The sequence below is a fragment of the Artemia sp. Qi Xiang Cuo genome, chromosome 3 (assembly GCF_049724085.1).
Source record: "Artemia sp. Qi Xiang Cuo chromosome 3, ASM4972408v1, whole genome shotgun sequence".
NCBI classification, from domain to species: domain Eukaryota; kingdom Metazoa; phylum Arthropoda; class Branchiopoda; order Anostraca; family Artemiidae; genus Artemia; species Artemia sp. Qi Xiang Cuo.
Genome location: NC_142796.1, coordinates 89,123,670 through 89,146,199, shown reverse-complemented (window position 1 = coordinate 89,146,199; position 22,530 = coordinate 89,123,670). Strand labels below are relative to the sequence as shown.

Below are 22,530 nucleotides of genomic sequence, written 5' to 3'. Positions count from 1 at the left end.
TTTATGGAAAAGACCTCTACAAATTAAAAATGCATTACTTTAAATAGGGAACGCAACTTTGTAATTATAGACACAGAAATTTTATATTAGAAGTTTTTTTAAATTGGTAAGAAAACACTTCTTCATTTTCTTATATTTAAAAGAACTCTACAAATTAAAAATGCACTACTTTAAATAGTGAACGCAACTTTGTAATTATAGACACAGAAATTCTATATTAGAAGATTTTTTTAAGGGGTAAGAAAACACTAATTCTATTTCTTCTATTGAAAAGACCTCTACAAATTAAAAATGCATTACTTTAAATAGGGAACGCAACTTTGTAATTATAGACACAGAAATTCTATATTAGAAGTTTGTTTAAATTGGTAAGAAAACACTTCTTCTTTTTGTTCTATGGAAAAGACCTCTACAAATTAAAAATGCATTACTTTGAATAGGGAAAGCAACTTTGTAATTATAGACACAGAAATTCTATATTAGAAGTTTGTTTAAATTGGTAAGAACACACTTCTTCTTTTTTTTCTATGGAAAAGACCTCTACAAATTAAAAATGCATTACTTTAAATAGGGAACGCAACTTTGTAATTATAGACACAGAAATTCTATATTAGAAGTTTGTTTAAATTGGTAAGAAAACACTTCTTCTTTTTCTTCTATGGAAAAGACCTCTACAAATTAAAAATGAATTACTTTAAATAGGGAACGCAACTTTGTAATTATAGACACAGAAATTCTATATTAGAAGTTTGTTTAAATTGGTAAGAAAACACTTCTTCTTTTTCTTCTATGGAAAAGACCTCTACAAATTAAAAATGTATTACTTTAAATAGGGAACGCAACTTTGTAATTATAGACACAGATATTCTATATTAGAAGTTTGTTTAAATTGGTAAGAAAACACTTCTTCTTTTTTTTCTATGGAAAAGACCTCTACAAATTAAAAGTGAATTACTTTAAATAGGGAACGCAACTTTGTAATTATAGAAACATAAATTATATATTAGAATTTTGTTTAAATTTGTAAGAAAACAATTATTCTTTTTCTTATATGGAAAAGACCTCTACAAATTAAAAATGTATTACTTTAAATAGGGAACGCAACTTTTTAATTATAGACACAGAAATTATATATTAGAAGTTTGTTTTAATTGGTAAGAAAACTCTTCTTCTTTTTCTTATATGGACAAGACCTCTACAAATTAAAATTGAATTACTTTAAATAGGGAACGCAACTTTGTAATTATAGACACAGAAATTTTATATTAGAAGTTTGTTTAAATTGGTAAGAAAACACTTCTTCTTTTTCTTCTATGGAAAAGACCTCTACAAATTAAAAATGTATTACTTTAAAGAGGGAACGTAACATTGTAATTATAGACACAGAAATTCTATATTAGAAGTTTGTTTAAATTGGTAAGAAAACACTTCTTCTTTTTCTTCTATGGAAAAGACCTCTACAAATTAAAAGTGCATTACTTTAAATAGGGAACGCAACTTTGTAATTATAGACACAGAAATTCTATATTAGAAGTTTGTTTAAATTGGTAAGAAAACACTTCTTCTTTTTCTTCTATGGAAAAGACCTCTACAAATTAAAAATGCATTACTTTAAATAGGGAACGTAACTTTGTAATTATAGACACAGAAATTCTATATTAGAAGTTTGTTTAAATGGGTAAGAAAACACTTCTTCTTTTTCTTCTATGGAAAAGACCTCTACAAATTAAAAATGTATTACTTTAAATAGGGAACGCAACATTTTAATTATAGACACAGAAATTCTATATTAGAAGTTTGTTTCAATTGGTAAGAAAACAATTCTTCTTTTTCTTCTATTGAAAAGACCTCTACAAATTAAAATTGCATTACTTTGAATAGGGAACGCAACTTTGTAATTATAGACACAGAAATTCTATATTAGAAGTTTGTTTAAATTGGTAAGAAAACACTTCTTCTTTTTCTTCTATGGAATAGACCTCTACAAATTAAAAGTGCATTACTTTAAATAGGGAACGCAATTTTGTAATTATAGACACAGAAATTCTATATTAGAAGTTTGTTTAAATTGGTAAGAAAACACTTCTTCTTTTTCTTCTATGGAAAAGACCTCTACAAATTAAAATTGCATTACTTTGAATAGGGAAAGCAACTTTGTAATTATAGACACAGAAATTCTATATTAGAAGTTTTTTTAAATTGGTAAGAAAACACTTCTTCTTTTTGTTCTATGGAAGAGACCTCTACAAATTAAAAATGTACTACTTTAAATAGGGAACGCAACTTTGTAATTATAGACACAGAAATTCTATATTAGAAGTTTGTTTAAATTGGTAAGAAAACACTTCTTCTTTTTCTTCTATGGAAAAGACCTCTACAAATTAAAAGTGCATTACTTTGAATAGGGAACGCAACTTTGTAATTATAGACACAGAAATTCTATATTAGAAGTTTGTTTAAATTGGTAAGAAAACACTTCTTCTTTTTCTTCTATGGAAAAGACCTCTACAAATTAAAAGTGCATTACTTTAAATAGGGAACGCAATTTTGTAATTATAGACACAGAAATTCTATATTAGAAGTTTGTTTAAATTGGTAAGAAAACACTTCTTCTTTTTCTTCTATGGAAAAGACCTCTACAAATTAAAAATGTATTACTTTAGATAGGGAACGCAACTTTGTAATTATAGACACAGAAATTCTATATTAGAAGTTTGTTCTTCTTCTTCTTCTTCTTCTTCGAAGTTCGACTTCTTCTCGAAGTTCTTCTTCGAAGTTTCAAACTTCTTCTTCTTCTTCTTCGAAGTTCGACTTCTTCTCGAACTTCTTCTTCGAAGTTTCAACCTGCTGTTAAAAAGAAGAAGAAGAGGAAGTTTGTTTAAATTGGTAAGAAAACACTTCTTCTTTTTCTTCTATGGAAAAGACCTCTACAAATTAAAAGTGCATTACTTTAAATAGGGAACGCAATTTCGTAATTATAGCTACAGAAATTCTATATTAACAGTTCGTTTAAATTGGTAAGAAAACACTTCTTCTTCTTCTTCTGTGGAAAAGGCCTCTACAAATTAATAATGGGTTACTTCAGGAAAGGAATGCATATTAGTAGTTATTGCCACAGAAATTCTATAATAGTATGTCGTTCAACTCGTTTGACAAGAATACACCTCTTGGGTTTCCTCTTTGAAACTGGTATTTAAAAATTAAAAGTTGGCAACCCTAAGGGAACGAAAAACTGTAATTATAGCTACAGAAGCTTAGCAATAATTAGCTCGTTTAAATCGTTTGAAAACAATTCTTCTTCTTCATTGAAATAGAATTCAGTACTGGGCCATCTAGGCCTATTCTTTCTCTACAAAATATAGGGTTAGAACTTCACTATGATGAATTTGCAGCTAAACTCTTAAAACTAGAAACGAGAAAGTTTGCTGAATAATTTTGGAGCCATGAGAATGCAAATGGTCTGTACAGACTTGAAAAAAGAATTGGATTTGCTGATGCGTCGAATTTTAACTTGAAATACACTTGAGTCGGGGAGTTTTTCAGATTTGAGTTCATAAAATAATTTATTAACTTAAATAAAACTTGAGTTTAAACCCTGATCTCTAGCAGCATTCACAATCTGTGATTGTCCCCGGTATATGTTTTAGGTTGATCTGGAAATAAAACAATTGTAATTTGTATTTTTTAATTTAAATTGTACGCTAAGCCTCAAGACAAACAAGAAACAGCCAGAATCTTTAAACTTAGTTTAGTTTCAAGCTAGTCTTGAAAGTCACAGGAATGTAAACTGGGCAAAGTAAATATAATAGTAAAAGTAATTAATATCCAATAAGCTTTATAAAAAAAAAATACTAGCAAACAAAAAGCAAAATAGCTAAAACAATAAGTAAAGTAATAAGCAAAATAGGCAAACTAGCAATAATAACAATCACAATAGGCTAAAGAAAAAAGATAATATTAAATTGCAGATTTGGTGGAAAACAAGCAGCATCTATGAGAAATGTACTTACCAAGTTTTGATTTGAATTTTAGACTACGAATTTTGAATTTTTATAGATTATGAATTTTAATAGATTATGTAGATTTTAATAGATTTTAATAGAGATGTATTTTAATAGATTTTAATAGATTAAATTGAATTTTAATAGATTATGAATTTTAAATTTTGAATTTTAGTTTTGATTTGAATTTTAGACTATTTGAGTATTAGACTACGAATTAACAGTCTCAGAAGCTCTTGAACAAAAAAGTTGTCACATTCTAATCTTGGTCACAATCTTTGGCCAACACTCTTTGGTCATTGGTTACTTCTTTGAAAAGACCTGGTCTGACTTAGGAATGACTTGGTCCATATCGTCTAACGCAGATCGTAAAATTCTAATTTTGGTACAAAGATCAAAATTAACTAAATGACTAATAATCTAATTGTGTTTGACTAATTAACTATTTGAACAACTAACTAATTTACGAATTGTCAAAATGACATGGTCACATGCATATAATGCTGAGATTAGCTGGCTAGGCTTTTAAATACTTCGTAATGAGAATGGAGTTATACTTATAAGTTTCGCGGATGCCTGTTTATATTTATATTTTCATTATGTATTATAACCCTTTCTGGTGAATCTCACGATTTACTGTTTTTCAATCGTTGTTTTTACTTTTAGATTTTTTAAAAAACAGCGGGGTATCTGCGGGGTATTCTGTTAGTTTTAAGTTTTTACGCCACTCTTTCTTCCAAGTGGAAATTTGATTTTTCTTATTTGGTAGCGTAAGAATGGGTCGATAGTCTCTGGAGATACTTAGGCTTAGAAAGGTGTGAGCTGGTGAAATTGTAGATCCATATATACTCTGATTATTGGGCCAAAGAAACTTCTTTTAATAACAGTTCACTTGATTTTTAAATATTCTTTTTTTTTCAAGAAGCAATAAATACTGAATTATGGAAACGATTTTATAGATAATGTTTTATCATTATTTGAGGATGCCGCAAAGAGAAGGGAATCAGGTGAACCGTTTTGTCGCAGGCCCAGTCATGGCAAACGAGGTCCCTGGATATACAACAGACGTATAATTTCTTTTTTTTAGGAATTTATAACGTAGATTCTAGAAGAAATGCCTGTAAAAGTTTTCTACAGTAACCGAGCTGAATTCAAATATTCAATCAGACTTATTCTAGTTATCACTTATCCCTTGATGAACATTCTCGCTATGTTTTTCCTGTTCTCTCTATTCCCTCTGAAACACTTGCAATTCCACACCAAAATCAGCTACAAACGCTTGTTGCAGTTTTTTCTCACTCTTGACCAGCTTGCTCCCAGATCTTGTCCCAGGATACCCATCTCTCCCATGTAAAAAGTACCCCTAGTAGGGGCACTTTATAAACAACGATATGGCCTTTATGTATTTTTAATTCTTCTGGCCACTTTGTATAGAAGGGTTGGCTATGGTAACTTAAGAGCGGGCTCATTCAATTGGAAATTTGAATTCCTGGTGTCCTTTTTAGAGTCAGATGTGAATTTTTACAAAAACTAGTTGTTTTTTTGTATCTTTTACGTATCGTCATGAAATTGTACTGTTGAATTGCTGTCCCTATTGAATTGTTTTATACCGGTTTCGGGGTTTATATCAGGAATTTTTACGTATTCTATTCACAAATATTGTAATTAAAATATCAACTATAATTTTCGTGACAAACAGCTAACAGTTGGTACAACATCACGTCGCAGTCAAATCTCATATGATACCTATGATACCTTATATATATATAATATGATAACTTTAACTTTTTTAGTATGATAACCTTATATGATAACAATGGGCAACTTGCATAACTTATAGCCCTTGCCCCGAGGGCTGGGGGATATCAAGCCTGGAACCATGGCTATTGATATTTGGACTATTGTCCCCAGGCTTAGCAGGGTTGTCTTGACCCTGGAGTTGTTTTTATACGATCTTTGGACAATTTTCAGCAAAATGGCTATCTCAAAATTTCGATATGATGCCTTTGGGGAAAAGAGGACATTGGGTAGTTACCCTCCAATCACTTTTGACTCTTAAAAGGGTTTTAGAACTTCCGATTCCCTATCAAATGAGCCCCCTTCTAAAGTTTATACGACCACGTCTTCCATAAAAACCTTATATGCCCCCGGGACATAACTTACCACCCTTACCGCCAGGCTCTGGGGGCCTGTTTCAACCCCAGAGGCATTGTTGTATGATATTTGGACAGTTGGAATATAATTTCAATCTCAAAATTTCTATTAGATACATGTGGGGAAACGAGGGTGTGGGGGGGGGGAGGCTATTTGCCCTTCTCCCTTTTGACTCTTAAAACGGGTACTAAAACTTTTAATTTCCAATCGAATGAGCCCCATTCGACGTTTATACGACCATCCCTTCCATATGAAGTGCCTCTGACGAAAAAAAACCATTGAGGCCTTATGGCCTTCAATGAGGGTTGATTATACGTCCTCTCTTGTTTCGTAAATTGTTTGCTCACGTGTTTTTTCAAACGTAATCAACCAATGGTTGAGACAGAGGAAAGTATGGAAACCGCTTTCTCAAAATTTAAAGAATCCACAAGAACATCTCGATAATTTATCAATTTAATTAAACTAAACCTGTTAAACTAGTTGAATTATTTTGTTAATTTTATCTATTAATCTTGTTAATTAAAATATATTTAAGTTGTGCTTTACATATTCGAGAAAATATCTCCAATTCTTCTGAACGGACCAGGAGATTATTAAGCTTTTCTAGGGCAGTGCCAGATTTTACTTTTGAAAGCACTCCCCCCCCCTATCCTCATATCTGCCTAAACGGATAACGCAAGTATATTAATGATCTTTTATTTTTCTAGCGCTTGGTCGTTTGCTTAGAAGAATCACTGTACATACACAATATAAGGGATATGAAGGTGCTTCACACGATTGGCGAGACTCCAAGTAATCCAAAAGGGCTGGTGGCTCTATCCTCGGGCTCCGAAGTTTCTTATTTGGCATATCCAGGCTCGGCTACCATCGGTGAAGTTCAGATTTTTGATGCTCAAAATTTGGTAAGCTGATTAATAAATTAATTGGAATAAAAGGACTCTAGATTGGACTTGACGTGTGCGGTAAAAGAGGCCCAATATTGTCCAAAATCAAATGAAATTATTTGTTGAAAGTGAATTATAAGCCGTTGGACTTAAAGATTTCTAAAGGTGTTTCTTGTATGCTCTAAGTCTTCTTTAAAATGTGATTCTGCTTTCTATTTTCTATCTGCTTTCTTTCTATCTGCTTTCTTGCTTTCTATTATTCTTTCTATCTGCTTTCTAGGGATTAATTAAAAAAAAATTTCCGAAAAATAAGTTTTTCAAAGAAAAGTAAGGGAAATTTTAAAATTCAGATCAGGATATAAAAATACATTTTAAAATTATAACTAAAAACCACCAGAAACTAATATCAAAGAATAAATGAAACCTAAAACGAACAGAAATTAAATAAACAATCATAGCAAAAACATACAACAAGTAATAATATAAATGAATAAATAGATCTTAAAGCAAGTAACGCTTCGATTGAAAATCAAGCTTAAAGCGAAAAAAAATATTTTGCTATTGAAGTATAAATGAAACTTAAAACGAACAGAAATTAAATAAGCAATCAATGCAAACAAACATACAATAGATATGAATATGCAAATTAAGCTTGAAACGAACAAAAATTACTAATCAATCAATCAATTATTTTATTAATACTAAACTCTATTACAGACGTAAAGAAAAATTATTTGACCCAAGAAGCTTGGCTTGTTGTGGGCCTTACAACATAATAAAGCACTAAAACAACCATAAATATTAGGCTACTCTAAATTAAACAATATATATGAAATAAAGATTAAAGAGAATAAACACTACCATACAGTAAAGAAAAAAAAAGAAAAAAAATATAATAATAACGATATATAAGGGAAAAACACAAAAAGGAGAAACACTAGGAAAAGAGAAAACAGGGAAAATAAACGAAGGAGAGAGAAATTACTAAACTGGAAAGACACGACGAATAACTGCCTTTGCAGACAGAAATAACGGGACATCTGGTGGGATTGAATTCCATAACTGAATTGATTTATAAACAGCAGACATCTCGGCTTCTGTAGATGAACGTTTGGGCAAAATAAGTCTACGAGAAGAACTACGTAAAAAAGTAGAGTACCTACCTGAGCCTGTCCGTGACAAAAAATGCTGCAGAGGCGGTGGAAGTGTACCTAGAATTGCAGAATTCATTAACTAAAGCTTAACTTTAACAACAATACGATCTAGTACAGCTGTTCCAGTATCATTATAAAGATCAGAGGAAGGGTAAAGCCGACGGAGAAGAAAAGTAGCCTTCACTGACCTATTTTGGGCTCTTTGAAGTGAGCAGAGAAGAGATTTATTAGTATTACCCCAGACAGAACAGCAATAAGAAAGGTAAGAAAAATAAAAGCATAATAAAGAGAAAGCATAACACCTGGGGGAAGAAATGAGTTAACCCGGTGCAACATTGGAGACTGGCGGAAGATGAGGGAACGGGTATGAGTTATATGAGGCTTAAAAGAGAGAAAACAGTCAAGATACACACCAAGAAATTTCACCATAGCAGCTTGCAGTATAACAGCATTCCCATAAGTCAGGATGATTGGCTCCCTTACGTCTCTCATACGATAAGGGGTCCTGAAGTGTACAATGGCAATTTTTTGGCTGTTGAGAGTCATACCATTTGACCAGCACCAATCATTTACTTTATCAAGAAGACCTTGAGCTAGGAAAGTGGTAGATGACAGGTCTACTGCAGCAATGAAAAATTTTTTGTCGTCAGCAAAAAGAATAGTATGCACAAGAGGATGAAGACTATCAACAAAATCATTAATGTAAATTAAAAACAACAATGGTTCAGGCACATAGCCTTCTGGGTCACCCTTGAGTATAGGTTAAGTAGTGAAAGAAGTACCATCAACCGAAACATACTGAGATCTTCCTGACACACAAGACCTTAACCATTCTAGTGGGACTCCATGAACTCCAAATGAAGATAGTTTAGACAAAAGAACAGAGTGGTCAACCATATCAAAGGCCTTTGAAAAGTCAAGAAATAGACCCAAAACACACAAGCCCTTGTCCAGATTAACACACACAAACTCTGTTGCATCTGAAAGTGCATACGAGGTAGAAAAAGTGGGACGAAAACCATACTGATGGTTAGTTACGAGAGAATTTTCTGCAGTCGTATTAGTACTAAAAACAAATGAAGAGAGTCTACGATACACTACTCTTTAAGCAACCTTAGAGATGACAGGAAGAAGAGAAATGGGTCTATAATTTGAAATTAGAGATGAATCACCTTTTTTATGTAAAGGTAAAACATTAGCAACTTTAAATAAATGAAGGAAAACACCAGAAGAAAGAGAGAGGTTAGTTATGTGTGAGATGGGGTTAGAAACAAACTGACCAATTTTTTAAAGAACATTATTACTCAAACCAAAACCATCAACTGAACGGTTCCTTGGAAGCTGGGAAATAATACTATAAATTTCAAAATCACTGCATGGGGAAAGGAAAAACGACTTTTCTGCTATGGGAAAACTACTTACTCTACTCTTGGGTTGAATTGGAACTGAAGGAAGAGTGGTGAAATACGAATTGAAGGCATTTGCTGAAGAATTTTTATCCACAATAGATCCATCAACATTCCTGTAATGACATGGGGGGGACTGTTTGAGTTTCATGCGAGAAATAGCTTCAATTACTACATTCCAAACCTTTCGCAAGTTCCCCTTACACTCATCAATTCGACGCAAAAAATAGAGCTTTTTGGCTGCACGTACTGAAGTCGTAAGTACATTTTTATAATGTTTATACTTCAAAAGATCATCCTGTGTTTTACTTTTACATGCAACCTTGAACAGAGACGCCTTCATATGTGTAGTAGAGACGCCTTCATATGTGTAGCATTGATCAGACCTTTGGACATCCATGGGCATTTGGGTATAGAATTCCTTGGTCTCTTCCTAAGAGGAAAATGCTTATCCAACAGGCTCCCATACGACACACAAATAAATTTGTGGTACATTCAACATCATTAGCTTCAAGAACACTAGACCAATCATTACTCTGAAGACTAAGAATTAAATTATAAATTTCTTTAGCGGTAAAAGTCCTAAAAGAAGACTCACCTTGATGATCCACAGCACTCTCAGTTTTAGGCATAAAAAGTTGTAGATAGATCGGAAAGTGATCAGACAGATTAGTGAAAACGAGACCAAAAGTAAAGTTCAATTTTGGAGAATGAGAAATGAAAATATTATCTATCAAAGTGGCAGAATTTCTTGTAGGATCAACACGAGAAGGAAAAAAAACATTGAAGGAAGTAGCCCAGAAGAAGAAAGCACATCAAAGAGATGGTCACATTCATCACTTGATCCAACATTTAACATATTACAATAAAAATCTCCCGAAACACAAATACGTTTTATACAAAAAGTCCTCAGACCAGAAAGCTGTTTAAAGAAATCACAGAACAGATGTTTTGGGAAAGGAGGGAGCTTATAAAACAAACAAACAGTATCACATGCAAACTGGCTTTTCAGATCAATGACAAGAGAACAAACAGTCCTACTATTAGACACTGCTGGAGTAAATAAGGATTCAAGGTCATACCGTCTACTAAATTTAATATCAGATTTTATAAATAAAGAAATGCCCCCTGAGCACTTTGTTACCATTCTAGGGACATGAATATCAATATAACCATGCATATCATAAGCTGTTAAATTATCACTATCAGATAACCATGTTTCTGTTAAACCAATTACATCACCACGTACATTCGTACCAATTACGTACCCACGTACATTCAAACAAAATACATTAAAGCAACTATTTGAAGAGAGAGAAGGCATGATTTTATCACAAAAATCAATAGTAGTGTGATAATTGCAACTAGAATTAATCATAGATTCAAGAAGAGGGTCAAGTGTATGGGCCTCTTGTTTGCCAGCACTACTTGGTTGCTCAAAGATAACTGATTTAAGAATACAAGAATTCAAAAGAAATGAAAAATCAGCCAGATTTACCACACATAACAAATGCACACAATATCTTCACAAATGAACAAGATATCAAACATACAGGCTGAAATAGCAGAGGGTAAATTGAAACTAAAAAGGTGAAACTTATAGGCAACAAAGAAAAGAAAGAGAAGAAAAAAAAACCTGCAAAACAAAGAACAATAACAAGCTACAAAGCTCAAAAAAATTAAAAAATAACAAACAATTACAAGGACAAAGGCAAAAACAAAATAAAGAAAAAGGCAAAACAATAAAGAAGCAACCAGAGGAAAGAGTTATCAACGGTTTATGGAAGTTACTTAAAAGAATAATGTAAAACAACATAAATGCAAGCATAAGTAAAACCATTAAATCATAAAGAGTTAAAAAAACAACAACAAAACAACAGAGCTAAAAGGGGAAAAATGGTTCATTTCAGTCCTGGGAGGGGCTTGGATGGGCTGTAGTTGACTGATAGAGAGCATCAACTTGAGATGCCTCTTTAACATTAATCACCTTACCATCAAAATGCTTGGTAAGTATTTCTCCTCCACTAGACCATGTAGACCTCTTCCCAAGCTTTGATTTAGCATAATTAAGTAGCTGAAGTCTAGGCTTTGTGAGTGACTCAGAAATAAAGACACCACTACCTTGCAAACTTTTCTTTTCTCTAAGAATAGGCTGGTGCATTCTGGGACTACAAAATTCCACAACAAGGGAGCAAAACTTCAAAACTGAGCCTTGTTTTCCAATTCTTCTAACAGAAACTATGTTATTCTTAATCAGTGGAATTCTAGGAAATATAGTACTGGAAAATCCAAGAAATTTGCGTTCAGAAGCTTCTGTATAAGGGTCTTCTTTGAAACCAAATAGGATCAGCTGATTTGAAATTTTCATTTGGTCAAACTGATGGCTCAAACGATCCACATTGAGTTGAATTGGTTTCAGAGATTTTTGCAGCTCTGACAAACCTGAGTCAAGCAAATGAAGAGATGATTCAAGCTTTGACATCCTCAAATCATATTGTTTTAGTGATTTTTCAACAAGCACATCAAAATCCATTTTAAGACTATTGTACACCTCTTGTTTAATAATTTCCATGTTGTTAGCATCAAAAGCATCAGGCACATTTCTAGACGCAAGTTTTTTAATAGAGACCTTAACAAAAGAATCAACCTCAATAGGAAGGGCCTCACTAACAACTTCTGCCATAGTAGATTTAAGCTTTATGTCACTAAGTGTATTAATCTGCAATTAGCTTTTGCTTGTTCTGAAGGGTGTTAATGTGTGAAGTGAGCATAGTAATCTGCTCATTAATAGATTCAGCTCCACTGTACTGGATAGAGCAGTCTGATCTCATCTCTCTGTGACTAGATGGTCTATAGCTCTTTTTTGAGTTGTCACCCATGATGTGGGATAAAATGAACTCTAAACTAGGCTAATCAAGCTACAAGCTAACAGCAAAAGGCAAGGGATCTTATGGCTGGCACAAGAAATTATAAAAAGGTTCTAATAACAGCAAAGCAGAGGTGTAGGCACCAGGCAGAAAAATAAAAAGACTGTACCTGGGGGGTCTCCAATTGCACCCCTGGGGTTGGGGCTGCTAGGCCTCTCAGTGCAGAAGTCTATGGTCCGCAGCGTTATTTGTGCGTTGTAAGTAACCAGCTTATTGGATTATAATTTTTTTTGTGGATAACTCGGAAAATAAACCCGAGAACCGTAGCGAAAGCTTAGGCCAACGAGATCTCAGCGACTATAATAGTTTTAAACCAAACGTTCATTTTAGTTCACTAGCACTTCCAATATTTGATCAAGACGAATATAGTTTCCCTACACACAAGTGTTTGGATACTGTCTCCTTTCCTAACTGTAAATAAAAACCAAAAGCTTACTGCGTCATTGGCGCTTAACTGAAAACGGATTATAGTACAAATATTTTCTTTTCCAGTTCTTACAGTATTGAAAATAAAAATACAATTACAGTGAAATAAATTCTTGAACTGATGGATCTTTCAACAATTAATATCATTATACATCAAATAATCAATTTGATGTTGTTTATACTTTCCAAGACTGTTCAAGACGCATATAGTTTTTAGTAAAGTGCCAATGACGCAGTAGGTTTTAGACTCTTACAGTGAGAGAAGGAGGTCATACCCAAACTCTTGTTTGTTGTGATTTTTGTTCGTTTCAAACTTGATTTGCATATTCAATTTAAGTTTCACTCGTTTTAAGATTTATTTATTAATTAACATTAATATCTATTGTATGTTTGTTTGCATTGATTGTTTATTTAATTTCTGTTCGTTTTAAAGTTTCATTTATACTTCAATAGGAAAATATTTTTTGTTCGTTTCAAGCTTGATATTCATATTCAATCTAAGCATTACTCGCTTTAAGATCTATATATTCCTTTATATTATTACTTGTTGTGTGTTTTTGCTATGATTGTTTATTTAATTTCTGTTCGTTTTGGGTTTCATTTATTCTTTAATAGTAATTTTTCGTCGTGTTAGTTATTAGTTTGCACTTATATTTTTATCTGTCGAGCGTAAGACTATAACAGAAATAACTTTTCCTTTAAAAACTTATTTTTCAGGAAGTTTTTTTAATTAATTTTGTTTCGTTTTTTTTTTAAAAAATTTTCAATATTTTAAAAATTCCTTATTTCAAAATCAAACTTAAAAAAAAAAAAAAATCAAATATTCATCAAAGTATCAAAACTGGTATCAAAGTAACAATATTAAAGTGGAAAAATGGGTTTGTGTCAACCTCGGAGTTTTTTTTATTTGATGTTTGAAATATTTTTAACAAAACTGATATCTCAAAATTTTTATCGGATGGGTTTGGGTAAAAAAGGGCGTGGGGGGACTAGATTAAGCTTCGTTCTCTTTTGACTCTTTAAAAGTGAACTAGAACTTTCTATTTTCAATCAAATGAGCCCTCTCTGAAGTTTATATGAGTATCACTTCTATAAGAACCATATAAATCCCCAGAGTATACCTTACAACGCCTATCCCTGGGTCCTGGGGGGTTGTGTTGACCCTGGAGTTTTAATATCTGATGGTTGAACTATTTTTAACAAAATGGTCACCTGAAATTTTTATTGGATGGGTTTATCCATCCGATACACGCAAAGGCGTGTAGGGCGGGAGGGGCTAGTTGCCCTCTGATCTTTTTTCACTCTGAGAAAATGAACTACAACTTTTAATTTCAATTCAAATGAACCCTCTCTGAAGTATATACGAGCATACCGTCCATAAGAACCATATATGCCCCGAGAGTAATACTTACGACGCCGGCCCCGGCCCTGGGGGGGGGTGTCAGAAGGGGAGTTTTTCGTATCTCATCTTTCAACTAGTTTTATCAAAATGACACTACGTGACCATAAGAAGCTTTTTTTATATAATGTTTGAACTAATTTTAGCAAAACGGCTACCTCAAATTTTTATCAGATGTATTTGGGAAAAAAGGGCTTTGGGGGGCGGGGGCTAGTTGCCCTACGATCACTTTGGACTCTTGAAAAGGGCACTAGAAATCTTAATTTCCAATGGAATGACCCCCTTTGAAGTTTATACGACGACCCCTTCTATGTGAAGTGCCTCTGGGGAAAAAAAATAAATGGAGTGTAGGGGAGGCTAGCTGCCCTCCAATCAATTTTGACTCTTAAAGAGGGAATTACAACTATCAATTTCCAATCAAATGAGCCCTCTAGGAATTTCATACAAGCATCCCTTCCATAACAACCATATATGCCCCCAGGGCGTAACTTACAACGCCTACCCCTGGGGGGCTGTGTCGACACCGGACTTTTTTGTTGTCTTAAATTTGAACTATTTTTAACAAAATATCTAGTACAAAGTTTTTATCTGTTGAATTTAGGGCGGGGAGGAGGGGGGGGGGGCTAGTTGCCCTCTGATCTCTTTTGACTCTAGAAAAGTGAACAAGAATTTTCAATTTCAAATTAAATCAGCCCTCTCTTAAGTTTATACGAGCATCCGATCCATAAGAACTCTTGATGCCCCAAGAGCATTAATCATAACGCCTTCCTCCGGGGCCTGGCGGGTTTCGTCGACACAGGAATTTTTCTTATCAGACCTTTGAACTACTTTGAATGAAACGGGTCTTATAAGAATTTTATCGGATGGCCTTGGGGAAAAAAGGTTGTGAGTGGGGGGGGGGGGGGGCTAGCTGCCCTCGGATATCTTTTGACTATCAAAATTTGAACTAGAACTTTCAATTTCCAATCAAATGAGCCCTCTCTGAATTATTTTTTATCTAATTTTTGAACAATTTCCAAAACACTGGCTATCTCAAAATTTGTAGCGGACGGGTTTGGGGGAAAAAAGCATGGGGGGGGGGGCTAGTTTAACTCTCGTGACTCTTAAAAAGTGAACTAGAACTTTAAATTTCCAATCAAATGAGCCCTCTATGAATTTTATACGAGCATCCCTTTAATAACAACCATATATGCCCGTAGGGCATAACTTAGAACGCCTTCCCCTGTGCCCTGGGGGGTTGTATCGACACCGGAGTTTTTCTTATCCGGCCTTTGAACTATTTTTTTTAACAAGATGTCTATCAAAATTTTCATCAGATGGGTTTGGAAAAAGAAGGCTTGGGGGGGGGGGCTAGATTTCCTCGGATATCTTTTGACTATTAAAAATTGAGCTCGAACTTTCAATATCCAATCAAATGAGTCCTCTCTTAAGTTTATACGAGAATCCCTTTCATACGAACAATATATGCCCCAGGGCATAACTTACAACGCCTGCACCGAGGCCCCGGGAGATTGTGACAACACCTGAGGTTTTGTTATCTGACTTTTGAGAAATTTTTAACTTAATGGCTATCTCACAATTTGTATTGGATGCAATTGGGGTAAAAGGGGCGTGGGGGGGGGGGGCTAGTTGCCCTCCAATCCCTTTTGACTCTTAAAAAGTTAACCAGAACTTTCAATTTCCCATCAAACAGGCTTTCTTTGAGTTTTTTTACTAGCATTCCTTCAATACAAATCATATATTCCCCAAGGGAATAACTTACAACACATGCGAACGGACCCTGGGGGGCTGAATTGACCTATGAGTTTTTGTAATATGGTCATTGAACTATTTTAAAAAAAAGCTATCTCAAAGCTCTTATTGGATGGGTTTGAGGAAAAAAGGGTTGGAGGGGGGGGGGGCTAGGTGCCCTCCAATCTCTTTTAGACTCTTAAAAAGTGAACTAGAACTTTCAAATTCCAATCAAATGATCCCTCTTTCAAGTTAATACGAGCATCCCTTTCATAAGACCCATATATGCCCCCGAGGCATAACTTACAACGCCTGCCCCCGGGCCCTGGTGGGTTGTGAACTATTTTTAACAAAATAGCTATCTTAAAATTTGTATTGGATGCATTTGGGAAAAAAGGGTTTGGGGGGGGGGGAGATGGTTACCCTCCAATATCTTTTGACGCTTAAAAGTGAACTAGAACTTTCAATTTCCAATCAAATGAGCCCTCTCTGAATTTTATACGAGCATTCCTTCCATAAGAACCATATATGCCCCCAGGGCATAACTTATAATCCTTGCCCCTGAAGACTGTGGGGAGACTGTCCTGCTCAAACATATTTTCCAGAAATTTCAACTACGTTTAACAAAATGGCTATATCAAAATTTTGATTGGATGTGTTTGGTGAAATTATTGGCGTAGAAAGGGTGTCAGTTGCCTTTGAATCACTTTCGACTATTAAAAAGGGAACTAGCCATTTAAATTTCCAATCGAATGGGCCCTTTCTGAAGTTTCTACGACAACGTTGTCTATACAAAACCTTGTATGCCTTCAGGGCACAACTTACAACCCTTGCCCTGAGGGCTGTGGGGGAGTTGTCATCCTCAAAGACCTAATTTCCAGAACTTAAAACTACGTTTAATAAAATGGCTATCTCAAAATTTTGATTGGATGGGTTTGGGGAAAAGGTGGGCGTGAGAGGGGGGTTAGTTGCCCTCCAATCACTTTCGACTATTAAAAAAGGCACTAGCCCTTTGAATTTCCTATCGAATGAGCCTTTTTTGAAGTTTCTACGACAACGCCTTCTATAAAAACATTATATGCCCCCAGGGCATAATTTAATACCCTTTCGCTGTGGGATCTGGGCGAGTGCCTTCCTCAAAAAAGTATTTTCTATCTGGAAATCGACTACACTGAACCAAATGCCTATCTCAAAATTTTGATTGGATGTGTCTGGGGAGATGATGGGCTTGGGGGGGGGGATTAGTTGCCCTCCAATCACTTTCAACTATTGAAAAGGGCACTAGCCCGTTGAATTTCCAATCGAATGAGCCTGTTTGGAAGTTTCTACGACAACGCCTTCTTTAAGAGCCTTATACGCCTCCAGGGCATAACTTAAAACCCTTGCCCTGAGGGTCGTAGGGGAGGGTCCTCCTCAAAAACATATTTTCTATTTGGAAATCAACTACGCTTAACAAAATAGCTATCTCAAAATTTTGTTTGGATGTGTTGGGGAGAATGATGGGCGTAAGGGGGGGGGGCTAGTTGCCCTCCAATCACTTTCGACTATTAAAATGGGCACTAGAATTCTCGATTTCCAATCGAATGAGCCCCCTTTAAGTTTTACGACGACCCCTTCCATATGAAGTGCCTCTGGGGAAAAAAATAATAATAATAAATAATAATAAAACATTGGAGCCGTATGGCCTTTATTATAGGCAACGCTATAGCGTTGCCTCTGATATAATGAAGAGAAAGGTTAAGATCGGCTAGGACACGTGGCTAGGACCTGGTGCTACTTCTGGCTGGCACCAGTGAGGTGCTCTTAAGTGTTCTTTGAAAACTCCTAAATAAAAATTCTTTCGAGTAAGATACATATCTAAGGAAAAAACGCTAATACTTTAATTCATGATACCAATTGTTTACGCATAGTTTATTCGAACAATATTTAGTATGCCTTTGCTTTGCTCTATAATTTTAAATTTTAAAAACTTGTAATTCTAATTTTGTAACAATTATTATTTTTTAGTAAATGGTTCGTAATTGACGTTGATCTTGGAGGAGAAGCAGAAAATAATTAATTTATTAATAATTAATTAATTATCAGCTAAAAATTAAAATAGAAGTCACTGATATTATGCTCAAAAGTTGGTTTTTAGCAACCCAGACTAATGATACCCGCTGACGTTGGACCATTGGCGGCAAAAGCTTTTGTCCTATGTGGACGACTAAAAGAGGCAGCTATTGATAAGGATGTGCACAGTGACAGATGGCGTTTAGTTTTTGATTTCAAGTAGAAAAAGAAAAGATGCGTAACTATATGTCATTTTTAAATAATGAAACACTATTGACTGCTTGCACCGGCACAAGTGGCGTCGTGCGAATCTCACTGTCTGTAGTAAAACCAAGCAACGTCCTTTTACCCTTTCTGGCTGGTGATTTCGGCTGCTAATTCTGGTTGGTACAAAAAAAGCACCCTGAACTGTTTCTTGGTAATTCGTAAAAAAAAAGACTTTTGAATTCCTACCTAAAAATAATACCATTAGTCAATTTACCAATAATTTAATCTTAATTATTAGTTAATACCAATCTTGGATTAGTTAATCCAAGAAGAAACAGAAAATGATGAATTTAACCACTTGTTTAATAAAATTAAAGTATAAGAAACTATTTTAGATCCAAAAGTTTGGGTGTAGCAAGTTAAAGCATTAACACCCTCTAAGGGTGACAACCTTTACCCCATGTGGACGACTAATAGCGACAGCTAGCGGAAAGGGTACTGCAATAATAGTATTCAAAATAAGAGATGGCGTTAAGGTATTTGAATTCAGACATGGAGTGAAATGATGCGTAACTATTTATTCACTGTTGTTTTCTAATGATGAAAGATTCTTGGCTACCTGCCAAGTGGCTTGGCGGTGGAAAGGCAGCTGCCTGCAGTAACGCCAAGCGATGCCAATTTGCTGTTTCCGGCTGGTGCAAGCGAAGTACTCTGAAATATTCTTTCAAAAATCCCCCTCCCCCCAAAAAAACCACTTTGAATACTTATAGAAAAAATAATACCAGCATTTCAATTTATAATACCAAAGTTTATGCATAAATTTGAATCTTTTTGCACTACCCATGCTACAAAGTTTATCAGTTACTATTATTTGGTAATTGGTTTCAATTTGTAATTGAGATTATTTTTTAGCTTCAAGAAGAAGAAGAAATCGCCATTTTTTTATTTAAATTATTAGAAAACGAATTTGTGATTGCGTCATTATGAGAAAGCCTGTTGTTTGAACTCAAAATTTTGTTTTACAGCAAGCCAAGACAATGATACCCGCTCACGACAGTCCATTGGCGGCAATAACTTTTACCCCCTCTGGACGACTAATAGCGACAGCTAGCGAAAAGGGGACTGTAATAAGAGTATTCACAGTAACAGATGGCGTTAAGGTATTTGAATTCAGGCGTGGTATGAAAAGATGTGCAACTATTTATTCACTGTCATTTTCCCCCGATGAAATGCTATTGGCTGCCTGTAGTAACACGGAAACGGTCCATATTTTCCGACTAGAAGAACCAAGAGACAAGTAAGCTGTCTTTTATTATTGATTTTCTGATAATCCTGCAGGGGGATTCCCCTTCCTAAAAATAATATGTGCTGCAGTAATTATATATATAAAAAAAACAATAAAAATCTGCTTCAGTGATAAAAAGCAAATTTCAACAATGTAGTTCGGTAGGTGAATAAAGCTGAATCAGAGCTATCGATTGCTATCAAAATTCTTGTCTTGCTGTTGACATGTTAAGATTGTAATAAGATGCAGACGAAAATGGGAAACATCATAACATGATTTTGTCCGCTCTGCATAGACCGAAGAAAAAAAAAATCATATTCAGGATTCGAGAATTAAGGAATATTCTTTGGCAATTGTCAGGTCAGGTCGTGAAAGTTCAACGACATATATTGCGGATTAATTAAATGCCGTCTGAACAATGATCTTATTAAGAGTGATTTTTATATATCCCCTTGAGATCTACGGTGAGGAAGTGCATTTGCCATCTCGGTACTTATGCATTATCTGGTACACGACACTATATACTGTTTATACATACATACATGCGTGTATTTAAAGACCAGTGGCCATGTACACCAAAACAAATAAACAAAAAACAATAAGGAAAGAACAATAACACTCAACAAATTTAAAATACAGCTTCTTTCCGCGCCATCCGACTATTCTCTATAAAACAACCTAACGCAATAATTAGGTCCCTCGAAGTTGTCCCCAAAAGACTCGGTAGCAGCGGTACATCCCATGGAAAAATCTATCCCTAAAATTCGCTAAACTTTGGCATCTACTCAGAAAATGGTTCATCCCATTTTTTTATCCCATTTATAGGGAAATGCTAAAGGAAACCAGTCAAACGGGTATTTGCAATAGATAAGTGGATCGCAAAGCGTGGTTTGCCTTTGCGTTTACAATATTTAAACTATTGTTTTTGGGGTTTAGGGGAGGGGGGAAAGGTACCTAGGTTAGGTTGGGTATTTAATATATGCAATGCTGTTCTCTTCACAAATGTGAAGGGAACATAAATATTAAGTATTATTTTCTTTAATGATTCTTTAAGTATTATTTTCGCTAAACTTTCCAGTTTAGGCTAATCTTTTCTCATATTAATCATATGTAGGTTATGGAGAAACGTTAATTATTAAGTTAAAACCTGTGATATTTTAACTTTGCAACTTAAGGTAGGATTGGAACCCTTAATAATTTTTAACCCTTGAGGTTCTAATCCCTCGTAGTGATGCTTTTTTTTAACTGTTGTGATTTTTGTAATGTTTGTTTTTCGCTCGTCTTCTCAGATTTTCTTTGGATATTCTAGTTTTTAAAGGTTTTTAGGCGAAAAAAAAAATAAATGTTTAGATTCCGTTCAAGAAAAAAAAAATCAAAATTTTCCAGTGAAAAGTCAGTTATCAGTTACAGTTGCCCTATGTGTGAAGAGATGGATGAATCTTTGCATCATTTTTTAGCGGAATTATTTGAAAAAAACTACGTTTTCTAAAGAGTTAAAGAGGCTGAGTCACAAGTTCGAACCTTAAAACGTAAAGGGATTAGGAGGTACAGTTGGGGGGCTGCAGCCCCACAAACCCCCACTTCCGTATATAAAAGGGGCTGTGCCCTCCTCAACGCCTCGCTCTTTACGCTAAAGTTTTTATTTTTTAAAAAAAAAAGAGTTGTGAGAAAGTCAAAAAGAGTTGTGTGTGACTCAGCCTCTTTAACTCTTTAGAAAACGTAGTTTTTTTCAAATAATTTCTGCACGTTTTTGTACAGTTAATTACTTATTATTGCTTGACTAACTGTTAGCTGATCGTGTCAGGAGTTGAGTTTCTTTTTTAAACTTTAAATTCAATATATAAAAAATTTTCTCTGATGGGGAATCGAACCCGGATCTTCCGCCTGACAGTCAAAAACAGCGACCATTGTACCACAGAGATAATTACGGAAATATTATTTTAGTCTCCCGTATCTATTTTTGACGCAAGCAAATCCCCACAAAACTTGATATTTGGTTTTTGGAAAATAGGGAAGGAAGGATCGGATTGAGCTGAAATTTTGAGGATAAGCTCCCAGGCGCCAGGAAAGCTTATCCTCTGAATTTCAGCCTGATCGGACAACGTTAAAGGGGGGCTGTGGTGGAAAAATTTAACATAGGCACTATTAAAACGAGGTTCTTCGTAAATGTAAATTCGGGGGATAATTTTTTCGGTCTGAAATATCAAAAGGCCCTAACAGGTCGAATTCCGCTTCGAATGAGTCTTCATTCACTGGGATCCGTTGCCGACTGTGACCTGTAGGCATGGCTGATAAAAAAAAGAGGGAACTGAACATTGTGTGGCTATATTTGTTTTTTTTGGAAAACAGGGAAGGAGTGATCGGGTTGAGCTTAAATTTCGAGGATAAGCTCTCGGGCCCGAGGAAAACTTCACGTCTAGATTTCACCCCAATCGGACAACGTTAAAGAGGGGCTGTGGTCGGAGGGTCGAAACTTCCGGCCCACTTTTACCCATGAAGATAAAGTCGGAGGGGAGTGAAATTTTGCACGTTTCTTAGTTGGAGCTTGGGCTACAAAAATGCGATCATCGCTGTCTCTCTGCGACCGCTAGGACCGGAAATCGCTTAACATTGTGGTGGGTCGCCTCTTTATAGAGGCAAAAGTGTGCCTCCTTGATGTAGGGAGTTGAGGGAGTTGCGCTTGGAAGTATTTGGTAGGGAGGTAGGGGGAGAAATTGGATTTTGGAAATTTTGAGAAGTAGGTGTTACTTAAATATACTTAATGTTGGAAATTTCGTCCGGGTAGGTATGAGTTATCGTGATGATTTTCTTAAATAATCAGTTTTAGTGTCTTTTCACTTTATGTTTTGCTCCTGTATTTTTTCGATTATTTTGTGTCATCGTGGCCCAATTGAGCTGTCGTGC

General features: G+C 34.8%; 1 protein-coding gene across 2 annotated transcripts in view; it reads left to right on the top strand.

The window, feature by feature from the left end:
* Positions 1-22,530, top strand: part of Atg18a (Autophagy-related 18a) — a 70,282-nt gene that overhangs the window by 19,406 nt on the left and 28,346 nt on the right. For both annotated transcript variants that reach the window (XM_089086708.1, XM_089086707.1), the window contains exons 4-5: positions 6,863-7,057; positions 19,367-19,638. In XM_089086708.1, coding sequence (XP_088942834.1) covers positions 6,863-7,057; positions 19,367-19,638 — 467 coding nt within the window. The remainder of the gene's footprint in view (positions 1-6,862; positions 7,058-19,366; positions 19,639-22,530) is intronic.